The following is a 27,587-nucleotide window of genomic DNA, read 5'->3' as shown; positions in this document are numbered from 1 at the left end:
TTTGTATCTGTACACATTTTAGGTATTATTCTTGGCATAAAACAAGGACATTGGCAGAGATGGGTCTGTAGAGGAAGACATTTATTAATATTTATTAATTAATTCACTCGACCATTCAGATTCATCAATGTCCTTAAAGCTGAAATTCCTCTTTTCCCCCGCCACACATTTAAATATGCAACTTGCCCCTCCGTTTAGCTTTGGCTCTTTGAATCGCCGTTCTGCCCCAGCCGGTGAAATGTGATCGACAGATCAGGCTTCATTAGATCGGGAGAGGCGGGGAGAGGACGGTGTCTCTCTTGAGCACGTCGCGCTCGGCTCCACTCCCAGATGCTTCAGCTCGAGTGGGTTTCGTTTGCAGTTCTCAGTAGTCGGCGATTTGTACCGCCGATACGGACCCCCAGTTTCCAGCAGATTGTCTCCTGTCTCTTTTCACCCATTCGCACTGCTGATTCTTCGGACTTTCGGGATCAGTCAGGCAAGGCGCAGTCCAGGTAAGGAAGGCATGGCGTTTGGAGCGTTGTGTGCGTAATCGCGACGTTTTTGTGCACTGAAACTGCTGCCAGTGCCAAGGATCAAGTTTTAGTTTTGCTGTGGAGAACAGTGTTTCTCTGTGCTAACGAATCGATAAGAAATGCACCCTGAATCACCTGCCGTCTCGCTTATAGCTCTGGTAAAATAGCAGTGCTCATGCTCAAGGCACTATAAAGAATATTTCACATCGACTTGGTGCGCACATTGAAAATCGATTATGCTAATGTTTATGTTGCTGTTGTTCGGACAGGCGCTATATTTTAGGCAAAACTCAATTCAATGTTTCAAGAAAACTGCGTTTTTGTTTTAAAAGTAGGAAAATTGCCGTGTTGTCGCTTAGATTCGGGGTGAGACGCTAAGTTCACCCTTTTTAAGGAGCTTTAAGCAGTTCCCCCTTCTGTAGCACGGTGACGCAGTATGTAGTGGCAGCCGTCCATCTCCCCGGTAATGTCTGCTTGTTCTCCGTGTTCACGTGCGGTTAGCTGAAGGTCCTCTGCTCTTCCTCCAAGACCAGCCAACCCCAAACTGGTTCTGTGTTGATGAGTGAGCTTAGTGAGAGACTTGTCACCCTACCCAGGGACCTAACATCTGAGGCTGCCAGGACAGGAATACCTAGCCTTAAATGTATTAAATAGGTTTGATATGGGATGTATGGGTAGTCTTTTACATTGTCACCAGCCACATTATCAAAAACATCTGACATTTTAGTGGACACCAAAACTCTTCCAGCCCAGACGTAAGGCAAGTGAACACAGTTAATAATGTCTAATGGAGTAATGTGCTTAATTAAAGCAATGATATACCTGAAAAATGTTTGAGATGAAAACCTACACCCAGCTGGAGCACAGTCCTACCAGAAAAGCAGCCAGACAAGGAACTAAACGGGCTCTAATAAATAATGCATTGTGGATCCCGAAGAGACTAAACAGTACATCAATTGATATCTGGGAATCTTTTTTAATTAAGTGACTGCGTGGTGGTAAAATATGCTCATTTGTGCTACGCTGTTATGTAGCTGACTTTATTGAGGTGAAGTGTTTACTTTAGTAAAGTAACTTTTTATTAATTATTTCATAATATAAAATTACTGTTAGTATTATGGAAAAAATTGAAGGCTACTCTTCATTGTGAATTTCAAGGTTTTGTGCTCTGGCTTTAAAATAAACATTAAGTAATTAGTTTAAAAAGATGACAATGATACGGCTCTGCAGATGGTAAATGTGGTGAATTCAGGCATCTGATAAAATGAGAAACTGACAATTGTCAGGTTTAAAGACCAGGGATAGCATTTTTAGCTCTAGTAATGCAAACGTCATTGTTGGGGATTTAGTCTTTATTTGTTTGCTCCATTTACTTAACCTTTCCAGAAAGCTGTAACAAGATCCATCAATTCATCAAATTTCTGAAGAAACACAATTCACTTTTAGCTTTAAAGGAAAATAAAGTCTGTCTTTATAGAAATGGGGTTCCTTGGATGAGATCCTATCTCAGTTAGAAGATTTAAAATTTAAATATTCACCTTATTGAAAATTGCAGATACTGTTGGTTAAGGCAAACCCAGATTTCTTTTGTGATGATGCAGGTTGTTAACAGAACTGTACAAGATAAAGATGAATTTAAGGGCTTTAGGAGGCAGAACCATGTACATTACGTCAAATCTTTATTTTTTTATTTTTAAACTAGACTACTGAATGGAGTTAAGCTCAAGGACCATTCACATTCATACTCTGTGCCACCAATCAATTAAACGGGTCTGCTTTTGGGATGTTTGAGAAATTCAAAGCCAAAAGAAAATCTGAGCAGACACTGGGAAAACATACAAACCCCACACAGATGGAGCCGAAGATCAAACGTGACTCCCTGGAGGAGTGACGTGGCACCACTGCAATGTGGTCTGATGCCTGTTAAGATTTATGTGACAGTTAATTAAGTGTAACCTCTAACCACGTTTATATTTTGTAACATTTATTCTTGAACTGGGTGGTATGGTGGCACAATAGATAGCACCGTTGTCTCTCAACTCTGGGTATTCAAGTGTTCTTCTACATCCTAAAGATATGCACGTTCTAACTTAACTGGATGGAAGTAGGGGCAACCTGGGATATACTGGTTTTCCGTAGAAGGTGGGGTCCTGGCCTACTGGGTACCCAATTCTGCCGGCATGTGGACCTGCTTTTGTGTTTTTGGACCTCTGTCATGCTCCGTGACACATCTACACTTCAGCTCCCAGACAGATGACATGAATTTCTAATACAGTGTAGAACTCAGGGTTCCATCATTGATGACAATTTGTGTTCAGTTCCTGAAGCAGCAAAGCATCCCCACATCATCCCACTACAGCACCATGTATGACCGTTGGTGTAATGTTATGCTGGAACGCTGTGTTTGTTTGACGCTGGACAGGAAAGGCTTGGAAGTCATCCAGGGGCAAATGAGACATGAGCATTTATGTTCTTCTTGTTTCAACCTTGCTACTTTCCAATGGAGGCCATTTTGTGAAGTCGGGCACACTGATCTTTGCTGAGGCAAGAGAGTCCTGCAATTCCCTGGATTATTTTTTTAAGAAACTTTTGTGACTTCCTTGATGATTTTAAACTGAGCCATTTCAACAATACTCACAACTCCTGGGAAGTTTCCCTACAGTTCACTGTGCTTTCCATTTGGAGATTACGGCTGTCACCGTGCATCATTGGAGTCCCACAGCCTTAAAAACATCTCTGCAGTCCTGCGGCTTTTTTACTGATTTATATCAACTCTTTTTCTTGTCAGCAAATTTCCTTTGGTTGTGGCATAATGTGCTTGTCGAATCCTTGTGACTGATGATGAGGGTCAAAATAAGTTTCATTAATACTGAGCAGGTCTTGCTGTAATCATGATTGGCTGCGGCCAGTCAGCTGACTCTAATTGTCCTCTTTGCTGAGTTCATTTACCACAGGGGAGTTTCAGTTTCTGTTGGATAACTTTTTTTTAATTAGATAAATGAAATAAGTTAAAAATAAAATATGTTCTGCGTTCACTCATGTACGCTCTACCCAATCTTTCTTTCTTTCTTTCTTTCTTTCTTTCTTTCTTTCTTTCTTTCTTTCTTTCTCTTTCTTTTTCTTTCTTTCTTTCTTTCTTTCTTTCTTTCTTTCTTTCTTTCTCTTTCTTTTTCTTTCTTTCTTTCTTTCTTTCTTTCTTTCTTTCTTTCTTTCTTTCTTTCTTTCTTTGTGTTTAACAATTCACTGCTGTAACCCACTTGCTGTCTTTTTAACAATCTGCATATTTTGTTTTAAATGGTAACTAATGAACTTTAACCTTTGTTCAGGTTTGTGTGAATTTTATTAATTGCTAAAATTCTGATGGGGCTGTCAAACCCAGAGTGCCACTATTGCAGAAACCGAGCGATATTGACACCTCTAATCTCTCCAGATGCTGGCGGAGGTCAGTGATGTTGTTAATTGTCTTTCCTTTATCCTCAGGGGCCTTAGATGACGCAGTTCACAGCTTTTGGTGCTCCTGACAAGTAAACCCTGTGTCTGCTTCTGACGAGTGTCGACTCGTGCTCCACTTTCTAGAAAAACAGCATGCCACTTCAGAAATGAAACAACTGACTCCAAGTGTTTGAATGAGAAGAGAAATAATTAAAATGGGAGTCAGTCACTCCAGCAAGCCTCCTGTTTTTGACCAAAATGAAGAGGGTAAGGCTAGCAGTTCATTCCTATTTTGGCTTGATATTGTGTACAGTAAGCTGGGGAGCAGAGTGTGACGAGACTGGGCAAGAGGCTGGCAAAGTGGTCTGGCAGCTGTGGGCATTCAGGAGTCAGAGATCTCAGAGTGTGTCATTTGTAGGACAGGTGCCAAATGGGCTGTGGTCCAAGTCCAAAGTAGTGCAGTTAATACCATAGTGGAGGAGTAAAGGGAGTGATGTGAGAACTCAGATGAGTGCAATGACTGCACAGTAAAAAAATGTCAGTACATTTAATGGTAAAAATACTGTAAATGGTGAAAGTAAAATACTTTTTCTGAAAAAAAGAATAATCACCTTGCGTTCTACTGAAAATTACCTGTATACCTTAAAACAGTGTTTCCCAACCTCGGTCCTGGGGGACCCCTGTGGCTGCAGGTTTTTGTTCCAAAGAGATTCCTAATCTGTGACAACGCCTGATAGCACTGATCTCATTTAATTAGCTGGTATTATTTTTCTTTTATTCTACATTCGGAAAAGCACAGCAGCATGATTTTTACATTTATAAGACATTTAGAAATATTTCTGCTTTTGCTAGAGATTTAAATGCTTAACTCTCTTTTGTTGATTTCATTATATTTTACCCTTTCTCTGTGCAGTTTTTCCCCTTCATTGTATCTTATTAATGACAATTAAAAATGAGCAGAGCAGACATGCTGGCAAACAACACTGAAGTATCAAAGGCTGCAACTACTTTAGCATCAGACCCACTAATTAGTAAATAATAGATTAATTAAACAATTACAACACCTAGAAAAGTAGAATGAAAATCAAGATGAAAATATTGTCAAAATGAAAAAAATACATTATTCCCACATAACTGCTTGGTATATTTTTATATTATAAATATATTTATTTTACCAAACTTAGTTTTCTATTTTCTATATTGTTCCCAAAACACAGAACTTATGAAATAACACATCACTTAATTAGCCCAGGAGTCCAGTTAAAAACAGAAGCTGGTTGTAACAAAAACCTGCAGCCACAGGAGGTCTCCAGGACTGAGGTTGGGAAACACTGTCTTAAACAATACATTTCATTATTTTTTACAGCCAAGTTCTGTAAAATCAATATTTTTCTACCTTCAAAATATGCTACATACCGTTTACTGATACATTAGAGTTATACTAAAAAATCTTTTATTTTTACAGTGTAAAACTGTTAAATAGTGAAGGTAAACAACTGTAAAGTATAAAACAGTAAAGAACTATTTCAGTGACACTGAAGTTACGATATTTGCATAAGGACACGCCCCCTTTTACCGTATTGTTCCTGGTAAACCGCATACCTTTGAATAGTAAGGAAAAAAACTTAAACCAAGTTAGCAGACGTATTTTTCCCTGCGTGCTGAAGGTTTTTTGAGGTTATGGAAGCTGATTTATGGTGGGTTGTATTCGATAAGCGGGCACACCTGTAGGACACCATACACCACAAAAGCAAACTTTACTTTTCCACCAGACAATGTGCCATAACTTTGTTAAACATTGAATTCTTTTCAATGTATACAATTAAATGATTCATGTTTGCTATTGGTTGTAGTTACTTTACTGATGCAAACTGTGTACTGGTGTTTGATCCTGACAGTGTTTTCTAATAGCTTATTGATTGGTAGATTTATTACAGTGCATGGATATCAGGTTATAATTAAACATTCACTTCTGTTGGAATGTGTTGTAAAGAAAAAACAGTAATTTGTTACAAAGTTATATTGTAAACATAAAAATATTGTCACCTTATTTTTTACGGTAAAATTCTGGCAACCACAGCTGCCAATTTGTTACCATAAATATACATTTTTTTTTAAAGTATACCGCAGACCTAAAAATATTGTCTCCTTCTTTTTTAAAGTAAAGTTCTGGAAACCAGTACTTTATTGTATATTTAACATTATTTATTTTACAGTGTGGGTATATGTCACCAGTTCATATTTTACTTTTGATGAAGATTTCTAGGCCCACTACTCTTGATGCCTGATCTGCTGGATTTGGGCAGATGTGACACACCTCCATTGTGAAGGTTGTGAATAATCGCTGTGGTTAGCAAACTCCAGTTAGTGAACTGACAGCTGAGGAGTTTGCATGTTCTCCCTGTGTTGGTTGTGGGTTTTCTCCAGGTACTCCATAACTCATACACGTGAGTTTTAAGTTTAGTGTGTGTCTGGGCTTGCTTCATCCTCACACCCAGTGCTGCCAGAAATTTTATAATAATAATAATAATACATTTTATTTATATAGCGCCTTTCCCATGCTCAAGGCACTTACAATATAAATAAAGAACGGCAGAATATACAGTATATAGCATTGTACAAACCAGATAAATAAATAAAGAAGATTAAGACAGTAAATTCTGAGAAAAAAACAGACAACATAATTGATGGTCTAGCACACACACATACAGGTTACATTAGCAACTTGACAGAGAAGTAAACTGAGAGAAAGGTAATAAAGTCAAGTAGAGCTAAAAGCCTTCCTGAACAGATGAGTTTTGAGTTGTTTTTTAAAAGAATTATTATAGAGTAGAGAAAATATATCAATGGATGTATAGATACTGCGTAGGTTTTGTTCCTAATCAAAGAGCATTCACTATTCACACAGTTTTTATTTTCCACATAAATGGTTCAGTAGGCACAAAACTTTTAGAGTAAATAAAACAGTCATAATTAATATGAATTTGAAGAATATGTAGCTTTAGCAATGCTGCATCTCATTAGCAGGGTCCTTGCTTGGTCTGTATAAAGTCTGCTGTTTTTGCCATGCCCTGGGTCCTCTATTTTTCTTTCCACTTCACCAAAGCTGCACAGCTTGGATAAACTGTGACGGTGACCCATAAGTGAGCCCTGTGGTGGACTGGTTCTTGTTCAAAACTGCTTACTGCATTGCAGCTGATGTTTCCCTATGATCCTGAACTGGACTAAAGGTGTCTGAGAATGCTATTACACTGATTTTAATATTCATAAAGAAGCAACAAAGAGGATATGCAATGTATTATACTGTAATTTGCCAATGACACCCTCTTCAAAGTACCAAAATCGAGTAAACATCCCTCCATATCTGTACTTTAATACACCCTACCTTGGAGTAATGCTGTTAAAATTCCATATGAAGTGTAAATGTTTTAAGGACATAGAGAGTGACCATGCATTTTGGGATTGAACGTATACACAGTGAAGGTGAAAGGATGATGTTCAAATGACATTATGGGGAAAGTGGACTATTCAGATGTACTGGAAAGGCTATGGTGATGGTCCTACGTTTTGATCTGTAAAGTTCTGAAGTGTGTAAAAGAAATACCCACATGGGAAAAATCAAAGCATTCTTAATACATTAGCACTAGGCTCTTTATGTTAGGCTTGATCGGTATGATCATAGTACAGTAGCTAAGGTGATGGGCTACACAAAGTATTCACTCCCTTCAATGTTTTTACATTTTATTACTGTACAGTTTTGAAACTAGATATAATTTGGCTTTTTTAAAAAAGATCAACAGAAAACGACTCTTTAATGTCAAAGTGAAAACAGATCTCTGTAAGTGATAGTAATTACAAATATAAAACACAAAATAAATGATCACTTGAGTATTCACTCCTTCAAGTCAGTATTTAGCAGATGCATCTTTGGCAGCCGTCACAGCCTTGTGTTTGTGTACACAGGTCTCTCTCTATCAGCTCTGCACTTCTGGACACTGCCATTTTTTCCCATTCTTTGTTGCAAAACCGCTCCTCAAGATCTGTCATGGTTGCATGGAGATTGTGAGTGAACAGACTTATCAAGTTCAGTCACAAATTCTCAATTGGATTATATATATATATATATATATATATATATATATATATATATATATATATATATATATATACTCTCTCTATACAAAATCCTAAGCCTAAAAGTGCAATGATTTTGTGCAACGATTTTATGTGCCGTTTTTATGTCACGTTTTTTGTCATGCTTTAAATCGGCTAATTTTAAAACCTGTATGTATATGTTTGGTATCATTCTTTTCAGAATTTATCGAGCTTTAATGTGATGTTGTTAGATTTTCAGATTCTTATTCCGTTTTAAAATTATGAACTAAAAAATATCAAGAACTCACGTGCCAAAAGATTTAACCATGCCCAGGGCCGGAAATAAAAGACAAAGAGTAGGACAGCTGCTGTACAGGCTTTTAAATGTTCGAAGCGCTGTGCAAGATGCAGATCACACAGCACAGCAGCAACAGCAGTTGATCGAGCAAAGAGGAGGTAAAAAAAATACTATTTGTTTCCCATTGTATCACCGTTTAAGAGGGGGTTCGGAGGAGTGACCGCATCTCCTTGGGGTGAGTTCAGCACCCCTCTTCACAACGTGAGCGGCAGAGACGCGAAGTGGCTAGCACATAGCACAGGCCGGAGGGGTTGGGAAGCAAAGCGAGCAGGGGGAACCCCCTAGTATATATATACATACATAGTTATTTTTTACAATGTCAATCAATTGCATTACTAAATCTGGTACATTTATGATAGGTCAACATGGTCAATACCTTCTACACACCATCAAATGCCTGGATTCACTTCACCATTTCTGACTTTTTTGTGTTTTTGTCCGGTAGGTCAGGATTGCTCTCACTTATAAAAGTCAGGTATGTCAACTGGTGCCTGCATTGGTCTAGAGTTAAAAAGTGTCTGTGCATGCTGTTAGATTCATATCATTGGGATGTAAAAGAAAAGCTGGACGAAACCCCATGCAGACATGAATGGAATTAGTAAACTCCACACATATAGTGACTAGGCAGATGTTTAAGAAAGTGGAGCTGTGTGGCAGCTGTGGCAACCATTGGATCCCCCTAGCTTCTTGAATAGAATTCATTCCTGCCCTTTGCCTAATGCAGCTGGAAACGGCTCCAGTTCTCTACACCTCTATAATGGAATTCTCAATAAAGTGTCAATGGAACTTTTACATTAACCTGGTAATTGCTTAGCAGACATGCCTTTTCTGATCTGCTCAGTCTAATTTAGAGCTTAACTTAGGTATACTTTATTACTTTATATTATTTATTACCACCCACCTCCACCCATCTTTCTGCTGATACCAGCATAGGAGAGAGTTTTCCCCCACCCACAATTACAACAGCGCAGGTGAGCAGAGAGCTGAGGAGACTTCGTGCCAGCAAAGCAGTGGGTCCAGATGGAGTATCGCCACGACTGCTGATGGTCTGTGTGTTGGAGCTGGGGAGTCCTCTACAGCGCATCTTCAACCTGAGCCTGGAACAGGGGAGAATCCTAAGGCTTTGGAAAACATCTTGCATCACCCCAGTCCCAAAGGTATCATGTTCTGGTGAGCTGAATGACTTCCGGCCTGTCGCTCTGACGTCACATGTGATGAAGACCATGGAGCGGCTGCTGCTTCACCACCTGAGGCCACAGGTATGCCACACCCTTGACCCTCTGCAGTTCGCATACCAGGAGAAGGTGGGAGCGGAGGATGCCATCATCTACATGCTACACCGATCCCTCTCCCACTTGAACAGAGGCAGTGGTGCTGTAAGAATTATGTTTCTGGACTGCTCTAGTGCCTTCAACACCATCCAACCTCTGCTCCTCAGGGACAAGCTGACAGAGAAGGGAGTAGATTCATACCTGGTAGCATGGATCGTGGACTATCTTACAAACAGACCTCAGTATGTGCATCTCGGGAACTGCAGGTCTGACATTGTGGTCAGCAACACAGGAGCGCCGCACGCGACTGTACTTTCTCTGGTCCTGTTCAGCCTATATACATCGACTTCCAGTACAACTCAGAGTCCTGACACGTGCAAAAGTTCGCTGACGACACTGCTATCGTGGGCTGCAATCTAATCAAGGACTTTGTTAAATGGTGCGACTCAAACCACCTACAACTGAACACCAGCAAAACCAAGGAGCTGGTGGTGGATTTTAGGAGGCCCAGGCCCCTCATGGAACCCGTGATTATCAGAGGTGACTGTGTGCAGATGGTACAGACCTATAAATACCTGGGAGTGCAGCTGGATGATAAATTGGACTGGACTGCCAATACTGATGCTCTGTGTAAGAAAGGACAGAGACGACTATACTTCCTTAGAAAACTGCCGTCCTTCAACATCTGCAATAAGATGCTGCAGATGTTCTATCAGACGGTTGTGGTGAGCGCCCTCTTCTACGCAGTGGTGTGCTGGGGAAGCAGCATAAAGAACAGGGACACCTCACGCCTGGACAAACTGGTGAGGACGGCAGGCTCTATTGTAGGCATGGAGCTGGACAGTTTGACATCCATGGCAGAGCGACGGGCGCTGAGCAGGCTGCTGTCAATTATGGAGAATCCACTGCATCCACTAAACAGTGTCATCTCCAGACAGAAGAGCAGCTTCAGTGACAGACTGCTGTCACTGTCCTGCTCCACTGACAGACTGAAAAGATCGTTCCTCCCCAAACTATGCGACTCTTCAGTTCCACGCGGGGGGTGTAAACATTAACATTATACAAAGTTGTTGTCTGTTATACCTGCCGCGCACTCTCCACCTTGCACTTTTTAACTTGCACTGTGTTTTTTATCAGTATGCTGCTGCTGGAGTATGTGAATTTCCCCTTGGGATTAATAAAGTATCTATCTATTGTGAACGTCGATATATAGCGCCCAACCCAGCACAGACTCAGACAGAGGCACGTACTTAAATAAAGCACACTCCTTTATTTTTCTTCAGCCGTGGGGCACGCCTTCCCCATGTCCCACAGGCCCAACACAGTCCCAAAACACCCACTAACCACAACACTCTTCTCTTCCTTTCTTTCTTTACCACCACTCCTCCTCAGGCTTAGTCCTCTTCCTCCCGACTGTCTCTCTCGAGTGATGGTGGCTGGCCCTTTTTATACCCCACCCAGAAGTGTTCCAGGTGCTTGGCCACCTGGTCCTAATTGCCCTTCCGGGTGGGGCTGAAGATATGACCAGCCAGGCTGCTGACTCCATGCAGCTCCCCCTGGTGGCCATCTATCTATCTATCTATCTATCTATCTATCTATCTATCTATCTATCTATCTATCTATCCAGATGAATATTTACAAACATAAGACATTGTAAATATAGTATGTTGTCAGCAGAGCAAATTTAGGACTAGCATATGACCAGGAGATGGAATGAAGTGTAAACTGAAGGCAAGCTAATTGTAAGGGAACAGACTACTACTCCAAAAACCAGAAAAATAAAAACAAAATTAAAAACAAAAGCATGAGAAAAGGATTAAAGTAAAACCAGAAATCCTTACATGTGGGGTTTTTTTCACCTAAGCAACCATGCAAAAGGGTCACAAATGGACACAGCAATCTAAAAACAGAATACAAAAATGGCACTAAGGTGACATTACTGTTATAATAAAAAAATAATAATACATTTTTTAAATACAATGAGGTGTCTCTATAGCACTGAGAATAAAAGAATTCTGTAATCCACCATTTTTAAATCTTGGTAATCTAAATCTGCATCTTCACGACAGCAATTGAAGATTTGGAAACAAAGGATGGCTGTGTCGGCAGAATCAAGTTTATCTTCCCGTTGTCCTATTTGTTACACAGTTGAGAGGGAAAGAATTGATGCATAGAATCCTTACAAAAATGTGTTTAATGGGTGAACTTAGCACTTTTTATGTTTTGCAGGTGTTGTTCAAAATTTTTAAAAATACAGGCCAGATACATGCACAAAATTATACATTAATGCTACATATTATGGTGACTTTAAAAAGTATTCAGACCCCTTCTCTTTCTGCACACTTTACTGTATTGTAGAATTAATTTTAGAATTAATTTTAAAATGATATGTTTACCATTGGGCGGCACGGTGGCGCAGTGGGTAGCGCTGCTGCCTCGCAGTAGGGAGACCTGGGGACCTGGGTTCGCCTCCCGGGTCCTCCCTGAGTGGAGTTTGCATGTTCTCCCCGTGTCTGCGTGGGTTTCCTCCGGGTGCTCCGGTTTCCTCCCACAGTCCAAAGACATGCAGGTTAGGTGGATTGGCGATTCTAAATTGGCCCTAGTGTGTGCTTGGTGTGTGGGTGTGTTTGTGTGTGTCCTGCGGTGGGTTGGCACCCTGCCCAGGATTGGCTCCGGCAGACCCCCGTGACCCTGTGTTCGGATTCAGCGAGTTGGATAATGGATGGATGGATGGATGGATGTTTACCATTTTTGCATATCAAATTACACTCAATAACCCATAATGACAAAGTAAAACATGTTTTCAGAAAGGTTTGCATATGTATTAAAAATCAAAAACTGAACTCTAATCCACATACTGTAAGTATTCAGATCCTTAATTCAGTAATTTGCAGAAGTATACGTATAGTTACAAGGGGCCCTATATATTTATTTATTTATTTATTTTCTGTAATGTTTTCTGTAAGGAGTTGCTTTTATATCTCTTCTGTCTGAACTGAATGCAGTTCTTTAAAATGAGAGAGACTGCAACAGCTGACCGATAATTTTAGCACTAGATCCGATGGAGTTGTTCATACAATTTTTTTATTCTTAATATTAAGATTCTCAGATGAACATATAAGAGCTAATATATCAATGAATGAATAAAACCTTCTAAAAGAGTGGTATTATTATCTGACTAATTTAAAACATTTCAGTTTGCTTGGAAAGAACCCAGGTTAACTTGTTATCAACGATTCTCCCCAAGTATTTTTCATAGTCTGGCATTTTATTAGTGTTGAGAATGGTGAAGGAGGGGAACATCAAAAAATTCACAAAAATTTAAATGAAGAAATGGAACAAATGTAGCACTCAACAACCGATCCTAAACTGCCCTTTTCTTGTAAAAGACTAATATGGAGTTTTAAAATATGCATATCCTTGTTTGAACTCTAGCAGTCCTTTATATTCAGATACTCAGAGGCAGACGGCAGCCTTGAAAAGAGCCAGTGGATGATGGGAGATCACAATGAGCCATCCACACACATTGTTTTTGTACTGTTAGTTAAGTAATCCAGGACCCAGCAGAGCAAGTCAGAGACATAACAGAAATCATCAGTTAACTTCCCAACCACAATGTAAGGCAGGATGTTAATAAAAACAGATGACAGCTCAGTAAATGGCAGACTGGTCTATGTTTTGGAACCTTCCCAATGTGTATAGAGCAGATGCAGAAGTGTAGCTGGGGAGCCCTTCACCTTTTGGTTGCACCGCATGCACACTGGTGACAGCCCAGACAGAGTGACCAGCTGAAATATGTCATAATATGAGAAGTCAGAGCAACTGGTCTGAAGGCATTCAGGGATATTGGGTGTGCAGTTTTGGAAAACAGAATGACAATGGTCTGCCTTCCAGAGTCGGGGACCCTCTTATAAACCAAGAGACATCTGCAAGCAAGCACCCACTTATTATGTCAGATCCAGAACTATTTTTGAGTTTAATTTGTTGATGAACCTTTTTGACATCATCTTGATTAAAGTAAGACAGACAAGTCGTAAGTTTTGTCTTTCGCTCTTGTGATGTAAAACCTTATCTCCCAAACATGTCACAATTCATTAAACTGATAATCACCTGATAATCTGTTTTAGCTCCTGCCATTTGCAATTGATCACTGCTATCCAGGATGTTAACACCATTAAGGGTGGTGGTGAACTGGAAGGCTCAAAGGCAGGCTCCAAATTCATGGTGCATAAATAGAACAATTCTAAACATGACAATCTGATTTGTCCCTGACTTTAATCAGTGTATACTTTTTTTGCACATCAATTGGTTTGTTTTGATCTTTCTAGGTTCATGTAGGAGTGCCTAATTAAAAACCTGGTTACATAGAAATCGATGACTTAAAAAATACCAATTAACACTGAAAACCTTCACTCGCCTATTGTTGTGATCTACTGCCCCATAAACGTACTGCTTTATATAGCTCCTTTCAGAGTGACTGTGTATATATATATACAGTGTAAAAGATTAAGAGTCTCCGTGACCCCTTGAACCCTTGGATCAGACGTCAGACACCAGATAAAAGTCCAATTATTATTTATTATATAATAATAATGTGCACCAAGCACCCTCCACTCCACAATACTCATATAATTAATCAATAATAAACACAATAACCAATAATCCTCCACACTCCCAGACACTTTGCCACCCTTCCTCCCAGCTCAGCTCAGTGTACTGGGCTTCTCAGAGTCCTTTTATACACCCTGACCCGGAGGTGTTCCCATTCAACAGTCCACAGTTCCTTTTCCCTTCCAGGTCAGGGTAAACAGTCCTTTTCTTCAACCCGGGAGCACATTGTTTCTTCCTGTCACATGACCGTGACGTACTCCCGGGTTATAGGGAACATGCGAGCCTACGAGCCCCCCTACAGCGACGCCTGGTGGCCCCCAAGGTATCCAGCAGGGCTGTGTATAAAAACTACATAGTCCATGAGGCCCTGCTGGAACTCGGGGCATGTCCACGCTGCTGGGAGAGCTCCTCCTGGCGGCCTGGGGGTGAGGGCCGGAGAAAGAAGCCGGCAATCCACCACAATTCCCCCCCCTTAGCGAAGCCAACTGGGGCGAAGCTACCAGCCCCGCAAGGGACGTCCTCCTCCAGGAGAACGCATCATCCGGACCTTGGCTACTTTGTCTAGATCCCCCGGCGAACCTTGGGGGAACGGTGTATCTTCTTTCCACCGCTCCCCTGTCGTCCGGGGACAACTTCGCCACATGTGGCCCGGTTGCCGACAGTTGTAGCACCGCCGACGTCCTCCTGGTGGCCTCTCTTCCCGAGACCTGAAACATCTCGGGAATTCGGTCAGCTCCACTTTCTCCTCCGCCAAGGAGGGGTTAACGGCTGCTTTGCTGCTCTCTGCCCTTTTCTTTAATATGTCAGGAGACCCTCGTTTTAATTCGGGGATCTCCTGCTTTCTCTGGGGCTTGTGCACAGCGTGAGGCTCTCTATGGAAAAGAGAGAGCCTCTTTTCTGTTTGCACACCCGTTGTCCTATGCATTAACAGAGGCGGCGTCATTAGTACCACATCGCTCCGGGTAACAGCACTGTCCTGCCGGCCCGGTTCGATTGGCACTTCCTCCGCCCCTTCAGTAACCAACGGCAACCCCTTTATCACGCGGGTCGGGCTCTTAAGGTCCGCATCGGTCCAGAGCAGCGTTTGATACCGCCGCCCCGGTTCTATCGGACAGTTGCCCGACCACTCCGTCATTGTGCCACACTCCAATGTCGGGTTCACAGTGCTTTGGCAGCCGCTATTTTTTAAACGCGGTGCCGGATCACACTGTGTCCCCTTATTATATACGATACGGGCAGGACTCACCTGTATTCCCGCATCGATCACCGGAGGAGCTTCTCGCCCCAGTCGCCGCCGTAGGAATCCCTGCAGTCCGTTTAGTGGCGCCTCGGCCGTAGCTCCCAGCTCCTCCACACGAGCTTTCAGTTCCTCCAGACCCTGGAAGAAAGCGTAAAGGGGCGCGAGACATTTCTCGAGCTCCCATAAGTCTATAAAGTTAATTGTTTCGGCCGGAGGCAAAGACACTTCCTTGTTTTGATCACCTGCCAACCGGGAACCAATGAGCACGTCCGCTCCTGGCACGTGCTCTGCTGGGCTTCGCGAAGGCTCCTGGGGATTTGAGTCCCACATTTTAGACGGCCTGGGTGCTGCTACCGGCCGAGAGCCAATGTGCACGTCCGTTGTCGGCACGTGCTCTGCGGGGCTTCGTGGAGGCTTCTGGGAAATGGAGTCCGAAGAGGAACGGGTAGCCTCAAGCGGCTGACTGCGATCTGCCGCTTTTAATTTGTCGGCAGACCGCTCAGTCACCTCCTGCTCCTCTTTTTTTAATTTTGGCGCTGCTTTGCTCGCCGCCCCCTTCCCTTTCAGGGAACTCGGACCTGTCGGGGAACAACTGACCTCACCGAAGGCTCCGAACTGACCGTATCGTTCCCGGCATCCATCGCGCGAGGTCACGTGGTCCTTGTCCTCGAATGGGCTTGTAGATTGTCAACTCCTAGCCTGGCCTGCCTTCTGTGTAACGCGGCCATCTTGCCAAGGTATGAGGAAGGCATCCGACGCACTGTCTGCTTTCTGGAGGCATGCCTCTGTAAAACAGGAATAAAATGTACCCGAAACTTTGGGCGTTTTCCCGGTACATACCTCCAGACGTGGTAGCGATGTCCCCAATCCGTTCAGGGATTCCGGCGCGGCTGATGGCTGACAGCAACCCTGCTGTTGCGCCCTTCGGGCTTGTTCAGCCTTTATCGGCTCTCGGTCCTCCTCACACCCAGTCAGATACGTCCAGGTCAATTCGGAGTCTGTCATAGCCTTCACCCAGTCGGGACTGCCCTTCTTTCCAGTTTTCTTCCCCATCGCGGTCTGCTGTATCTTAAAGCTCACGGAGTATGGTGAACTTTTCTGTGCGTCCTGATGCTGTCTTCTTGGGGTTCTCTTTCCACAGAAATTTGTTTAATTTCAGGTCCTCTGCCAAAACTGAACGGCCAGAGAATCCTGTCGGCTACGCCACTGTAAAAGATTAAGAGTCTCCATGACCCCTTGAACCCTTGGATCAGACGTCAGACACCAGATAAAAGTCCAATTATTATTTATTATATAATAATAATGTGCACCAAGCACCCTCCACTCCACAATACTCATATAATTAATCAATAATAAACACAATAACCAATAATCCTCCACACTCCCAGACACTTTGCCACCCTTCCTCCCAGCTCAGCTCAGTGTACTGGGCTTCCCAGAGTCCTTTTATACACCCTGACCCGGAGGTGTTCCCATTCAACAGTCCACAGTTCCTTTTCCCTTCCGGGTCAGGGTAAACAGTCCTTTTCTTCAACCCGGGAGCACATCGTTTCTTCCTGTCACGTGACCGTGACGTACTCCCGGGTTATAGGGCACATGCGAGCCTACGAGCCCCCCTACAGCGACGCCTGGTGGCCCCCAAGGTATCCAGCAGGGCTGTGTATAAAAACTACATAGTCCATGAGGCCCTGCTGGAACTCGGGGCATGTCCACGCTGCTGGGAGAGCTCCTCCTGGCGGCCTGGGGGTGAGGGCCGGAGAAAGAAGCCGGCAATCCACCACAACAGCTAATATACATCTTGAAATGGAAAACAAGACTGCACATAGAACAACATAACTGAATTGTCATTTCTACTCACAGAGCATTTACAAATCATTTTATTATATACTCACTGGACAAATTATTAGGAACATTTTTTTCACCTGCATATCCACCTGCAATTATCTAATCAGCCAATCATGTGGCAGCATCACCTTGCAAAAAATCATGTAGATACAGGTCAGGAGCTTTAGTTAATGTTCATATCAAACACCAAAATGGAGAAAAAAATGTGATCTTGGTGATTTCAACCATAATATTATTGTTGGTGCAAGCTGGCCTTCTTTGAACAATTCCGTAACTACTAATCTCACGACATTTACAGTCTGTAAAGTGAATGGGGCGAATGGAAAAAATCCAGTTTCTATAGACACAAATGCCTTGTTGATAAGAGAGGTCAAATGAAAATGGCCATGGCCAAGTTGGTTTGAGCTGAAAGAAAGGCTACTGTAAGTCAGATAACCACTCTGTACAACTGTGATGAACAGGGAAGCATTTCAGAATGCACAACATGTTGAACCTTGAGCCATATGGGCTACAACAGAAGGCCACATTGGGTTCCACTCCTGTAAGCCAAGAATAAAGCTGAGGTTGCAGTGGGCATAGGCTGACCAAAACTGGACAGTTAAAGACTGGAAAAGAGCAGCCTGGTCTGATGAATCTTGATTTTTGCTGTGGCACAGAGCATCAGATTTGGCACCAACAGTATGAATCCATTCTTCCAACCTGTCTTGTGTCAACAGTAGTCTATCACAGCAACACAAAGTACAAGGCAGGGCCCAACCCTGGACATGATGCCAGTAAAACATAGAGCACGTTCACGAACACACCCACCCACTTTCACTCACAGTGTGCTAAATATGTGAACTACACAGAGAAGGCAATGCAGAAAGAAGCCAAACTGAGTTTGAGACCAACTATGCCACCCAACATACAGTGCAAAACTAATACATTAGCCAGAGCTGATCATGGTATCACTGGGTTTACCACTCAATCTAAAATGCATGTCTTTGGAACAACTACTGGAGCACCAGGAGAAAACGCATAAAGACAACAGCCTGATTCGACAATTTGAACCCAGGATGCTGAATCTGTAAGGAAGCAGTGCTAACCAATACACCATTGTGACACCACCAAGAGAAATAATAATGCCTAGTTACTCTTCTGGACAGCTATATTTACCTTACTTGTAAAAACAAACAAAAAAAGATACAACAAAGTTAAAAGATAACTGTACAGTATATATAACTAGGGTTTTTCACCCCCTGCTCGCTTCGCTCACCAACACCCGGCCTGCGCCTCTGCCACTTGTGTATGTGGATTTCACTTTCACCAAAAAACAAACCTTTTAATTTTCGCAGATATGCCTCTTCATTGGAAAGAAACACTACTTTTCCCTGATGGCAACACAAATTAGATGATCTACAAATCTCCAACTTAAAAGTTTAAATCCGAACAGTATATTCAATCTCTTTTCGCTGTTCTGTTAGTTCACCGAGTAATAATTTCTGTTTGTTTGCGCTAATGTGATCTTTACTATCATTTTTTTGAGACTTTAGAATTTTAGTACTTTCATTATCTCTAACCAGCTCTGCATATGTATCGCACAAACGTTTTTTAACCTCTTTACGACGATCTACTTTGTCATCTACTCTTTGTCTTTTATTTTCTGCCCTGGGTGTGGTTAAATCTCTTGGCACAAAGTCTCGTCTCGCGGAACTTGAAAGTATCTCTCCGAAAAAGTCATGTCTCATCCCAGGCTAAAAAGTCTCGTCTCGCCCCAGGATTTTTTTTTATATAATAGAGTGTGGAAACTGGCTCAGACACAGACAGGTAGACACGCTCATGTCACCCACCACACGTTTATTTACATTATTATGTACAGTCTTACTGTGCTCACAAACCCCAAAGGCCCCAAAGTCCTGGCCACAACACAATGCCTTTTCTCTCTTCAGGCCGCCTCCTTGCCGTCCTCCCGACATCATCTTCCTTCCTCCTGACTCTTGTCAATGACTGGAGGGAGGCGGCCCCTTTCATACACACCCGGATGTGCTCCAGGTGCTCCCCGGCAATCTTCCACCGGCACTCTCCAGTGTGGCGGAAGTGTCGGCTGTGTACCCGGAAGCACTCCGGGTGTCCCTTCTTCTCTTCGCCCCAGCACTTCTGGGTGTGGCGGAAGCACTGGGGTCCAGGGTCCCCAAGGCATCAGGGCACCCCCTGGCGGTGGCCACAGGCCCCTATAGGGTAGAGCTTCCTGGCCCCCAATACAACCAGGGTGGACGCCCCCTCGCGTTCTGGAGGAGGAATGAGCCCTCCTCCTGTCCTCCTGGGCATCCCGGCCAGGCGTGAGCCCCGTCCGGGTGCCACAAGAGAGATATTCTGCATACACAGCATCTAAAGGTAGCACTGTGGTCAGCATTGCTACAGGACAATGAGTTTATATCTCAGCCTGATCACTGTCTTTGTGGTGCTTGTTTGTTCTCCCTCAGTACTCTGGTTTTCCTTGCACATCCCAAATATGCATGTGGGAGGTTGATCAGTATCTCATCTTGTATGACTGTGTGTGTGTGTGCATATGACAGACTTGTGCCCTGTCCAGGTTTTGCTCTTGATTTGTGGTTAGTGTTACTAAGACATACTTTGGCTGCCTATATAGTGGGTTTAGAAAATGGAGATATGTAGTATATATCTTTTTGCTTCTTTCAGGAAATGGAGATATACAGTACATATCTTTTTCCTTCTCTTTTTGAAAGCAACATTTTGTATGCGTCTGTTCAGATTACATTTTTACAACATTCTCAGATCAATTTAGTTCAGGGTCACAGGAGGCTATTCTGGCATTATTGGGCACAAGGTAGGAACTCGCTCAAAATAGTGCAACAGTCCATCACAGGAATATGTCTTTTTTGCATATATTTGTAATGTAATGTATAACTTTCCTCTCATCTCTGTATATAGTATTGAACTTTGGTGTGTTTTCTCCCTCTACTCTGCTTTTTTCCTTCATCCTAAAGATGTTCATGTTATGTTACCTGGCAGCACTAATCTGACACAACATGAGTCACTGTGGCTGTGAATGTTCACCTCTTTGCCTGTGATGTGCTAACCTCCTATTCACATTTCATTCCTATTGTGCACCCATAGTTGTGTAGCCAGGCTTCAGTGCCCCTTAAGCCTGAAATGGATGGATGAAGTTAGGTGATGCCTCTAAATATAACTCTTTGCCAGGCTTGTATTTTACTGGATTTTATTTTACTTTGGCTACAAATTCCTACTGAAGAAGACAAGCATTCTCAAAGACTGCTAACCTTTGTCTCTGAAACATTTGCTTCTGAGGGAGCCGAACCCTCAAGTGAATGCTAAGCCCCACTAAAGACAGCTGCTCTTTGTATTCTGTAAATGCTCTCCTAGCTGTCAAGTATCTTGGCTTCAAGGCTTTTCTCTTTTTCTTTTTCTATTTCTCCCTCTGTGCTGTCAGACCTTTTTAATTCCAACACAGCAATTCTTGTTTGATGCTCTAATTCTTCATGCAATACGGTTTGAGAGTCACGGACCTGATGGGGTTTGGCGATAGCCGCCAAGGTGCCCATATCCTTCACTAATGAACCACACACTCTGAATACTTTATTTAATGAGTTTGGTTACACACCACTTAAAACTGAGCCCGATGTATGAGATCAATGCTCAGATATCCTGATTCACTTTAGGCCCAAATATCAAGAAATAGCCAGACATCGCATAATGTTAAACCAAATATCTGCACTGTACTGAGGACAAGTAAAATGTGCAATGGTCTACTGTCCAAAGGTACTTTATTGCTGACCTTTCCTTAGTATCGGACAGCTTTCACTCATATGGAACTCTTTTTGTTTCTGAAGGGAAATTCTTTATACACCTGGGTGGAAATTAGGTGTTTATTTTAGAAAGACATAGCAAAAGCTTATGAATATCACAAAGTATCCAGATTTTTAACTTTTATAGAAATCCTAAGAAAAGTATCATGGTGGTTCAGCTCCAGAGTCCTGGCCTGATCCTGCATCTGTGGAGCTTATACTGTACATTCTCCTGGTGTCTTTTCTCTTTTTTTGCATCTCAAGGACATGTTTTTCCAGAACTGTGCTGGCTTTTTTAGATGTTCTTTAGCAAAGTCCAATCTAGCCTTTCTATTCTTGAGGCTTATGAGTGGCTTGCACCTTGCAGTGCACCCTCTGTATTTACTTTCATGCAGTCTTCTCTTTATGGTAGACTTGGATATTGATACGCCTACCCCCTGGAGAGTGTTGTTCGCTTGGTTGGCTGTTGTGAAGGGGTTTCTCTTCACCATGGAAATGATTCTGCGATCATCCACCACTGTTGATTCCGTGAACGTCCAGGTCTTTTTGCATTGCTGAGTTCACCAGTGCTTGCTTTCTTTCTCAGGATGTACCAAACTGTAGATTTTGCCACTCGTAATATTGTAGCAATTTCTCGGAGGGGTTTTTTCTGTTTTCACAGCTTAAGGATGGCTTCTTTCACCTGCATGGAGAGCTCCTTTGACCGCATGTTGTCTGTTCACAGCAAAATCTTCCACATGCAAGCACCACACCTCAAATCAACTCCAGTCCTTTTATCTGCTTAATTGATAAGGACATAACAATGGACTTGTCCACACCTGCCATGAAATAGCCTTTGAGTCAATTGTCCAATTACTTTTGAGCCCCTGAAATGAAGGGATTGTGTTAAAAAAATGCTTTAGTTGCCTCACATTTTTATGCAATCATTTTGTTCACCCCACTGAGTTAAAGCTGAAAGTCTGCACTTCAACTGCATCTGAGTTGTTTCATTTAAAATTCATTGTGGTAATGTACAGAACCAAAATTAGAAAAACGTTGTCTCTGTCCAAATATTTATGGACCTAACTGTACATCTGTCAGTCGGTTACTGCATAACAAGTCCTTAACAAACGCATTATCAGCTTTTAATAAAACTAAAGCCACCGACGTGCTCCTCAACTTTTCCAGCAATTATGAGCCATGAGCTTCATTTACTGTACATAATCTTAGTCAGGAGCAGATGTAGTGTACTCCTGTGTAGTTTGACATCCCCAGTCAGACCAGTCTGCGACTCACCCCAACAAAACCTGACAGGCTTGACTTCAACTTAAGTTGTAGGGACGGCTCACATGTGCTCAAGAGATGGCAACCAATAATGCTCACATGGAAGTACAGCGTCAAGTGGGGCAAAAAAGTATTTAGTCAGCCACCAATTGTGCAAGTTCTCCCACTTAAAAAGATGAGAGAGGCCTGTAATTTTCATTATAGGCATACCTCAACTAGGAGAGACAAAATGAGAAAAAAAAAAAAATCCACAAAATCACATTGTCTAATTTTTGAAGAATTTATTTGCAAATTATGGTGGAAAAAAAGTATTTGGTCAATAACAAAAGTTCATCTCAATACTTTGTTATATACCCTTTGTTGGCAATGACAGAGGTCAAACGTTTTCTGTAAGTCTTCACAAGGTTTTCACACACTGTTGCTGATATTTTGGCCCATTCCTCCATGCAGATCTCCTCTAGAGCAGTGATGTTTTGGGCTGTCGCTGGGCAACACGGACTTTCAACTCCCTCTAAAGATTTTCTATGGGGTTGAGATCTGGAGACTGGCTAGGCCGCTCCAGGACCTTGAAATGCTTCGTTACCCGGGCGTTGTGTTTGGGATCATTGTCACGCTGAAAGACTCAGCCATGTTTCATCTTTAATGCCCTTGCTGATGGAAGGACGTTTTCACTCAAAATCTGACGATACATGGCCCCATTCATTCTTTCCTTTACACAGATCAGTCGTCCTGTTTTTTTGCAGAAAAACAGCCCCAAAGCATGATGTTTCCACCCCCATGCTTTACAGTAGGTATGGTGTTCTTTGGATGCAACTCAGCATTCTTTCTCCTCCAAACACGATGAGTAGAGCTTTTACCAAAAAGTTCTATTTTGGTTTCATTCCTCTTCTGGATCATCCAAATGCTCTCTAGCAAACTTCAGACGGGCCTGCACATGTACTGGCTTAAGCAGGGGGACATGTCTGGCACTGCAGGATTTGAGTCCCTGGCGGCGTAGTGTGTTACTGATGGTAGCCTTTGTTACTTTGGTCCCAGCTCTCTGCAGGTCATTCACTAGGTCCCCTGTGTGGTTCTGGGATTTTTGCTCACCATTCTTGTGCTCATTTTGAACCCACGGGGTGAGATCTTGCGTGGAGCCTCAGATCAAGGGAGATTATCAGTGGTCTTGTATGTCTTCCATTTTCTAATAATTGCTCCCACAGTTGATTTCTTCACACCAAGCTGCTTACCTATTGCAGATTCAGTCTTCCCAGCCTGGTGCAGGTCTACAATTTTGTTTCTGGTGTCCTTTGACAGCTCTTTGGTCTTGGCCATAGTGGAGTTTGGAATGTGACTGTTTGAGGTTGTGGACAGGTGTCTTTTATATTGATAATGAGTTCAAACAGGTGCCATTAATACAGGTAATGAGTGGAGGACAGAGGAGCCTCTTACAGAAGAAGTTACAGGTCTGTGAGAGCCAGAAATCTTGCTTGTTTGTAGGTGACCAAATACTTATTTTCCATCATAATTTGCAAATAAATTCTTTAAAAATCAGACAATGTGATTTTCTGTATTTTTTTTCTCATTTTGTCTCTCATAGTTGAGGTATACCTATGATGAAAATTACAGGCCTCTCTTATCTTTTTAAGTGGGAGAACTTGCACAATTGGTGGCTGACTAAATACTTTTTTGCCCCACTGTATATAATGTGGTCACAAAGAAAGAACAGCTGATGTGTTGCACCATGCAAGCAGAAGAGATGCTTGTCTTTCTGATGTGTGGCATTTCTTGTATCACAACAGAATTAAAAACAGAAAATAATAGGGCTAAGATTACAGAAGAACTCACCATACTTGAAAAGTCTTCATATAGGCCATGGTGCAGCATGATATTGCCTGTCAGAATGCAGCATGTTCATGATACTTTGAAAGTGTGAGACCATGCTGCCAAGTCTACATAGAGTTCTATAATTTGTCATCCCTTGCAATTCTTAGTCATGTAACCTAACATCCTCAAAGCAACAAGATTAGCACCTGCAGTTGTTAAATGTGACATCCACTCTGACTAGAAGTCATTAAAAGCACCAGTGACACTTATGGCTCTGCCACATTAAATGAGATTTCCAGCAATTTTCAATCGCAGACTTCATTCACATTATCTTAGCAAGTCAAAGGTAGTCGCACAACTTACATTGTGTTTCAATGACTGACAGTCGTCTATTCTGACATTCCAGTGACTCAGTCAAGCCAGTCTGTGACTTGCCCCAGCACAATCAAACTTTGTCTTAAGTCATAGCGGTAGGCTCTTTGTGTACGAGACCTGACAACCAACGAGTGCTCAGCCAGAAGTTCAATGCATACAATGCAGCTATGACGAATAAGGCACATGGCTATTTTTGACCTCGTAAAGAGAATGCAGGCTTGCTTGTCTGATGTCTGGAAAACATTTTCAAACCACTGGCTCTCTCAGGCAGTGTGTTATTGGCTGTCAGAAAAAGGGGCGCTCTTCACATACTCTGGAAGTGTGAAACTGTGCTGGAAAGTTGTCACAGAGACATGTAATTTGTCATGTCCTGTGATTTCTAGTCATGTAATCTGACAACCTCAGGCGATGAGCTCAGCAGCTCCAGTCATCAAGTTTGACACTCCCTTCAAATAAATGTTGCATTGTGTAACACCTAATTTATATTAGGGACTGTCTCTACTGTATCTGTTAGTCAATTACTGCTATACAATAAGACCTTAATGAAAGCTTTTCTTATGTTAAACGGCAGTATAACAGATGTCAGCAGTTAAAACAAGTTTCAGTTCTAAACTGTTACCAGATTATCTCCAGTTACTGCTCCTCCTTATTAAACAAGTTTCTGATTCTGCACTTCTGGGTGTGTCCATTACAGATGGTGCCTCTCTCTGCATTTGTTCATAATTCTTACAGTGCTGTTACATAGAAAGTCAAATGCTGAAACCAATTTCATTCTAAGTGTTGCTAGTTGCACTAACAATAAAAGAAGTGTATAGTCATTGAATATGAATGAATGAATACTGGTATGGTGGTTAAAGTCATAGGCTCCAAAATCTGGGAACCTGAGTATAGCTGTTGGCTTAGGCATTACTTGAAATTTATGTATTCCCATCATGTCTGTGCAGGTTTTCTGCGAGTAGTTCTGTTATCCAACATATTTGTTAGTCATACATTAGAATATGCGAATATTAGAACAGGGCATTCTACCCAACAAGCTTGTCAGTCCTAATAACATAATTTATCAATAATAACATTAAGTCAAGCTGTGCATAGTATTACAATCTATCATGCTACATGGCAACGTATTCCAAGTGTCAATGGTTCTTATGTGTGAAGAAAAACTTTCTAGCTTGTGTGCAAAATTTACCCTTAACAAATGTCCATCTGTGTCTCCATATTCTTGATGAATTATGTTTTTTTAATATATCTCTCTATTATATAAAAAAAATTATGGGACGAGATAAGACTTTTTATTCCTGGGACGAGACAAGACTTTTTTAGAGAGATAATTTCAAGTCCGCAAGACGAGACTTTGTGCTAAGAGATTTAATCACACCTGGGACTAGAAATAAAAGACAAAGAGTAGAAGACACAATAGAACATCGTAAAGAGGTTCAAAAACGTTGACGCGATACACATGCAGAGCAGGTTAGAGATAATGAAAGTACTAAAGTTCGAAAGTCTCAAAAAAATGATAGTAAAGATTGCATTAGCACAAACAAATGGAAATTATTACTCGGCGAAATAACAGTACAGCAAAAAGAGATCGAATATATGGACATAGGTGATATGACAGAAGTATGTAGATATTATTTGGCTATAAAGTTTAAGTCGGAGACTTGTAGATCATCTAATTCGTGTTGCCATCAGGTAAAAGTAGTGTTTCTTCCCAATGAAGTGGCATATCCGCAAGAAATAAAAGATTTGTTATTTGGTGAAAGTGAAATCCACAAACACTACAGGCAAAATATCCGAATCTACAATAATCTGTTCACGTTTGCACTATTCAATGCTCAAAATGTAGATTTACACCATTCAGGACCATGCGCTATGAGAATCTGTGGTACCGCAACAATTAAAGCTACTACAAGTTTAATTTCAAAGAAACCACAATTTGGTCAGGTTTATATTTATGATCACGGAGAAGCGATGCAACATAGAATCGAAAGAGTTTTAGAAATTCTACAGCCAATAATGGATACAAATCCATACGTCCAAAAGTATCGCACTTTACAAGAAATTTATCTGAAAAACATGGACAAAGAAGTTTTCTTGGATTTCTATATGCATCCAAAAGATCAGGCTCGCATATATAATAAACCAACATGTGATGAATTGTCAACGATAATAGTTTCGAAAGACAGAGATATCAAAGACAGAGTTGATATTCGTGTTTATTCTAAAGCACAGTACGATTCGTCGCATATGGCAGATCCGGGAAATGACTAGCATGTAGGGCCCGCATGTGGGTTGGTGAACAAAGCAAGCAGGGGGCAGAGCCCCCTAGTTTAAAATATAAGTATTTTAATAGTCTCCATGTGGGTGCGAGTGTTCAAGTTCCAGTGCTGCTGGGATTGGAAAGAGCTACCTATGACCTTTGAATGGTAAATAAAAGAAAATACAGAGGAGTGAAGGAATGAAAGTTTATCACCCATAGTATGACTAGGATTTCTATATACAAGTGAGCACTTTTTCCATGTAAAGTTATTTTTCATTTTGACAATCACTAAATGCGACGTGTGTTTAAAAAGCAAAGCTAGCCACCAAAACAAATGCACTTTTTAATGTTTAATTTCTGAATGGCACCTGGGTTAGCTCTGGAAAAATGGAAGCAGATTTCAAACTCTCCTGAGGATTCCCCCCAAGTGTCGGCTTTGCTTCTATGATGGAAATGAGACATTTTGGATTTATGATGCCCAGCAGTTTGCTGTACTAAGACCCATACTTGACCGGCCATTTATCTGCAATTCAATGAGCTACTGCTGTGCTCAGCAGTGCAGCCTAATGAGGAAGGAAAGACTGATGAAAATCAATCTAATGCTTATGTTCTGCATTTGAAGCACCTTTGGAAAAGAACTACATAAACAAGGTAAACACAGCTACTTATTGTGGTAAAAAGCAGAGCACTTTGTCCATATTTTTCAGGTTTTG

The 27,587-nt window shown here is 41.8% G+C and overlaps 1 protein-coding gene across 2 annotated transcripts in view; it reads left to right on the top strand.

Annotated features, from left to right (window-relative positions):
* The first annotated feature begins 234 nt into the window (after nt 1-234).
* stk32a (serine/threonine kinase 32A) overlaps nt 235-27,587 on the top strand; it is a 152,682-nt gene continuing 125,329 nt past the window's right edge. Inside the window, exons 1-2 of one of the 2 annotated variants that reach the window (XM_051933752.1) lie at nt 235-494; nt 3,996-4,214. In XM_051933752.1, coding sequence (XP_051789712.1) covers nt 4,142-4,214 — 73 coding nt within the window. In that variant the 5' untranslated portion in view covers nt 235-494; nt 3,996-4,141. The remainder of the gene's footprint in view (nt 495-3,995; nt 4,215-27,587) is intronic. The other variant, XM_028812730.2, reaches the window with a different exon arrangement.

This window comes from Erpetoichthys calabaricus, chromosome 11 (genome assembly GCF_900747795.2).
Source record: "Erpetoichthys calabaricus chromosome 11, fErpCal1.3, whole genome shotgun sequence".
NCBI lineage: Eukaryota > Metazoa > Chordata > Cladistia > Polypteriformes > Polypteridae > Erpetoichthys > Erpetoichthys calabaricus.
Note: the sequence above shows the minus strand (reverse complement) of the source record. Positions and strands in the feature narration are given on the sequence as shown.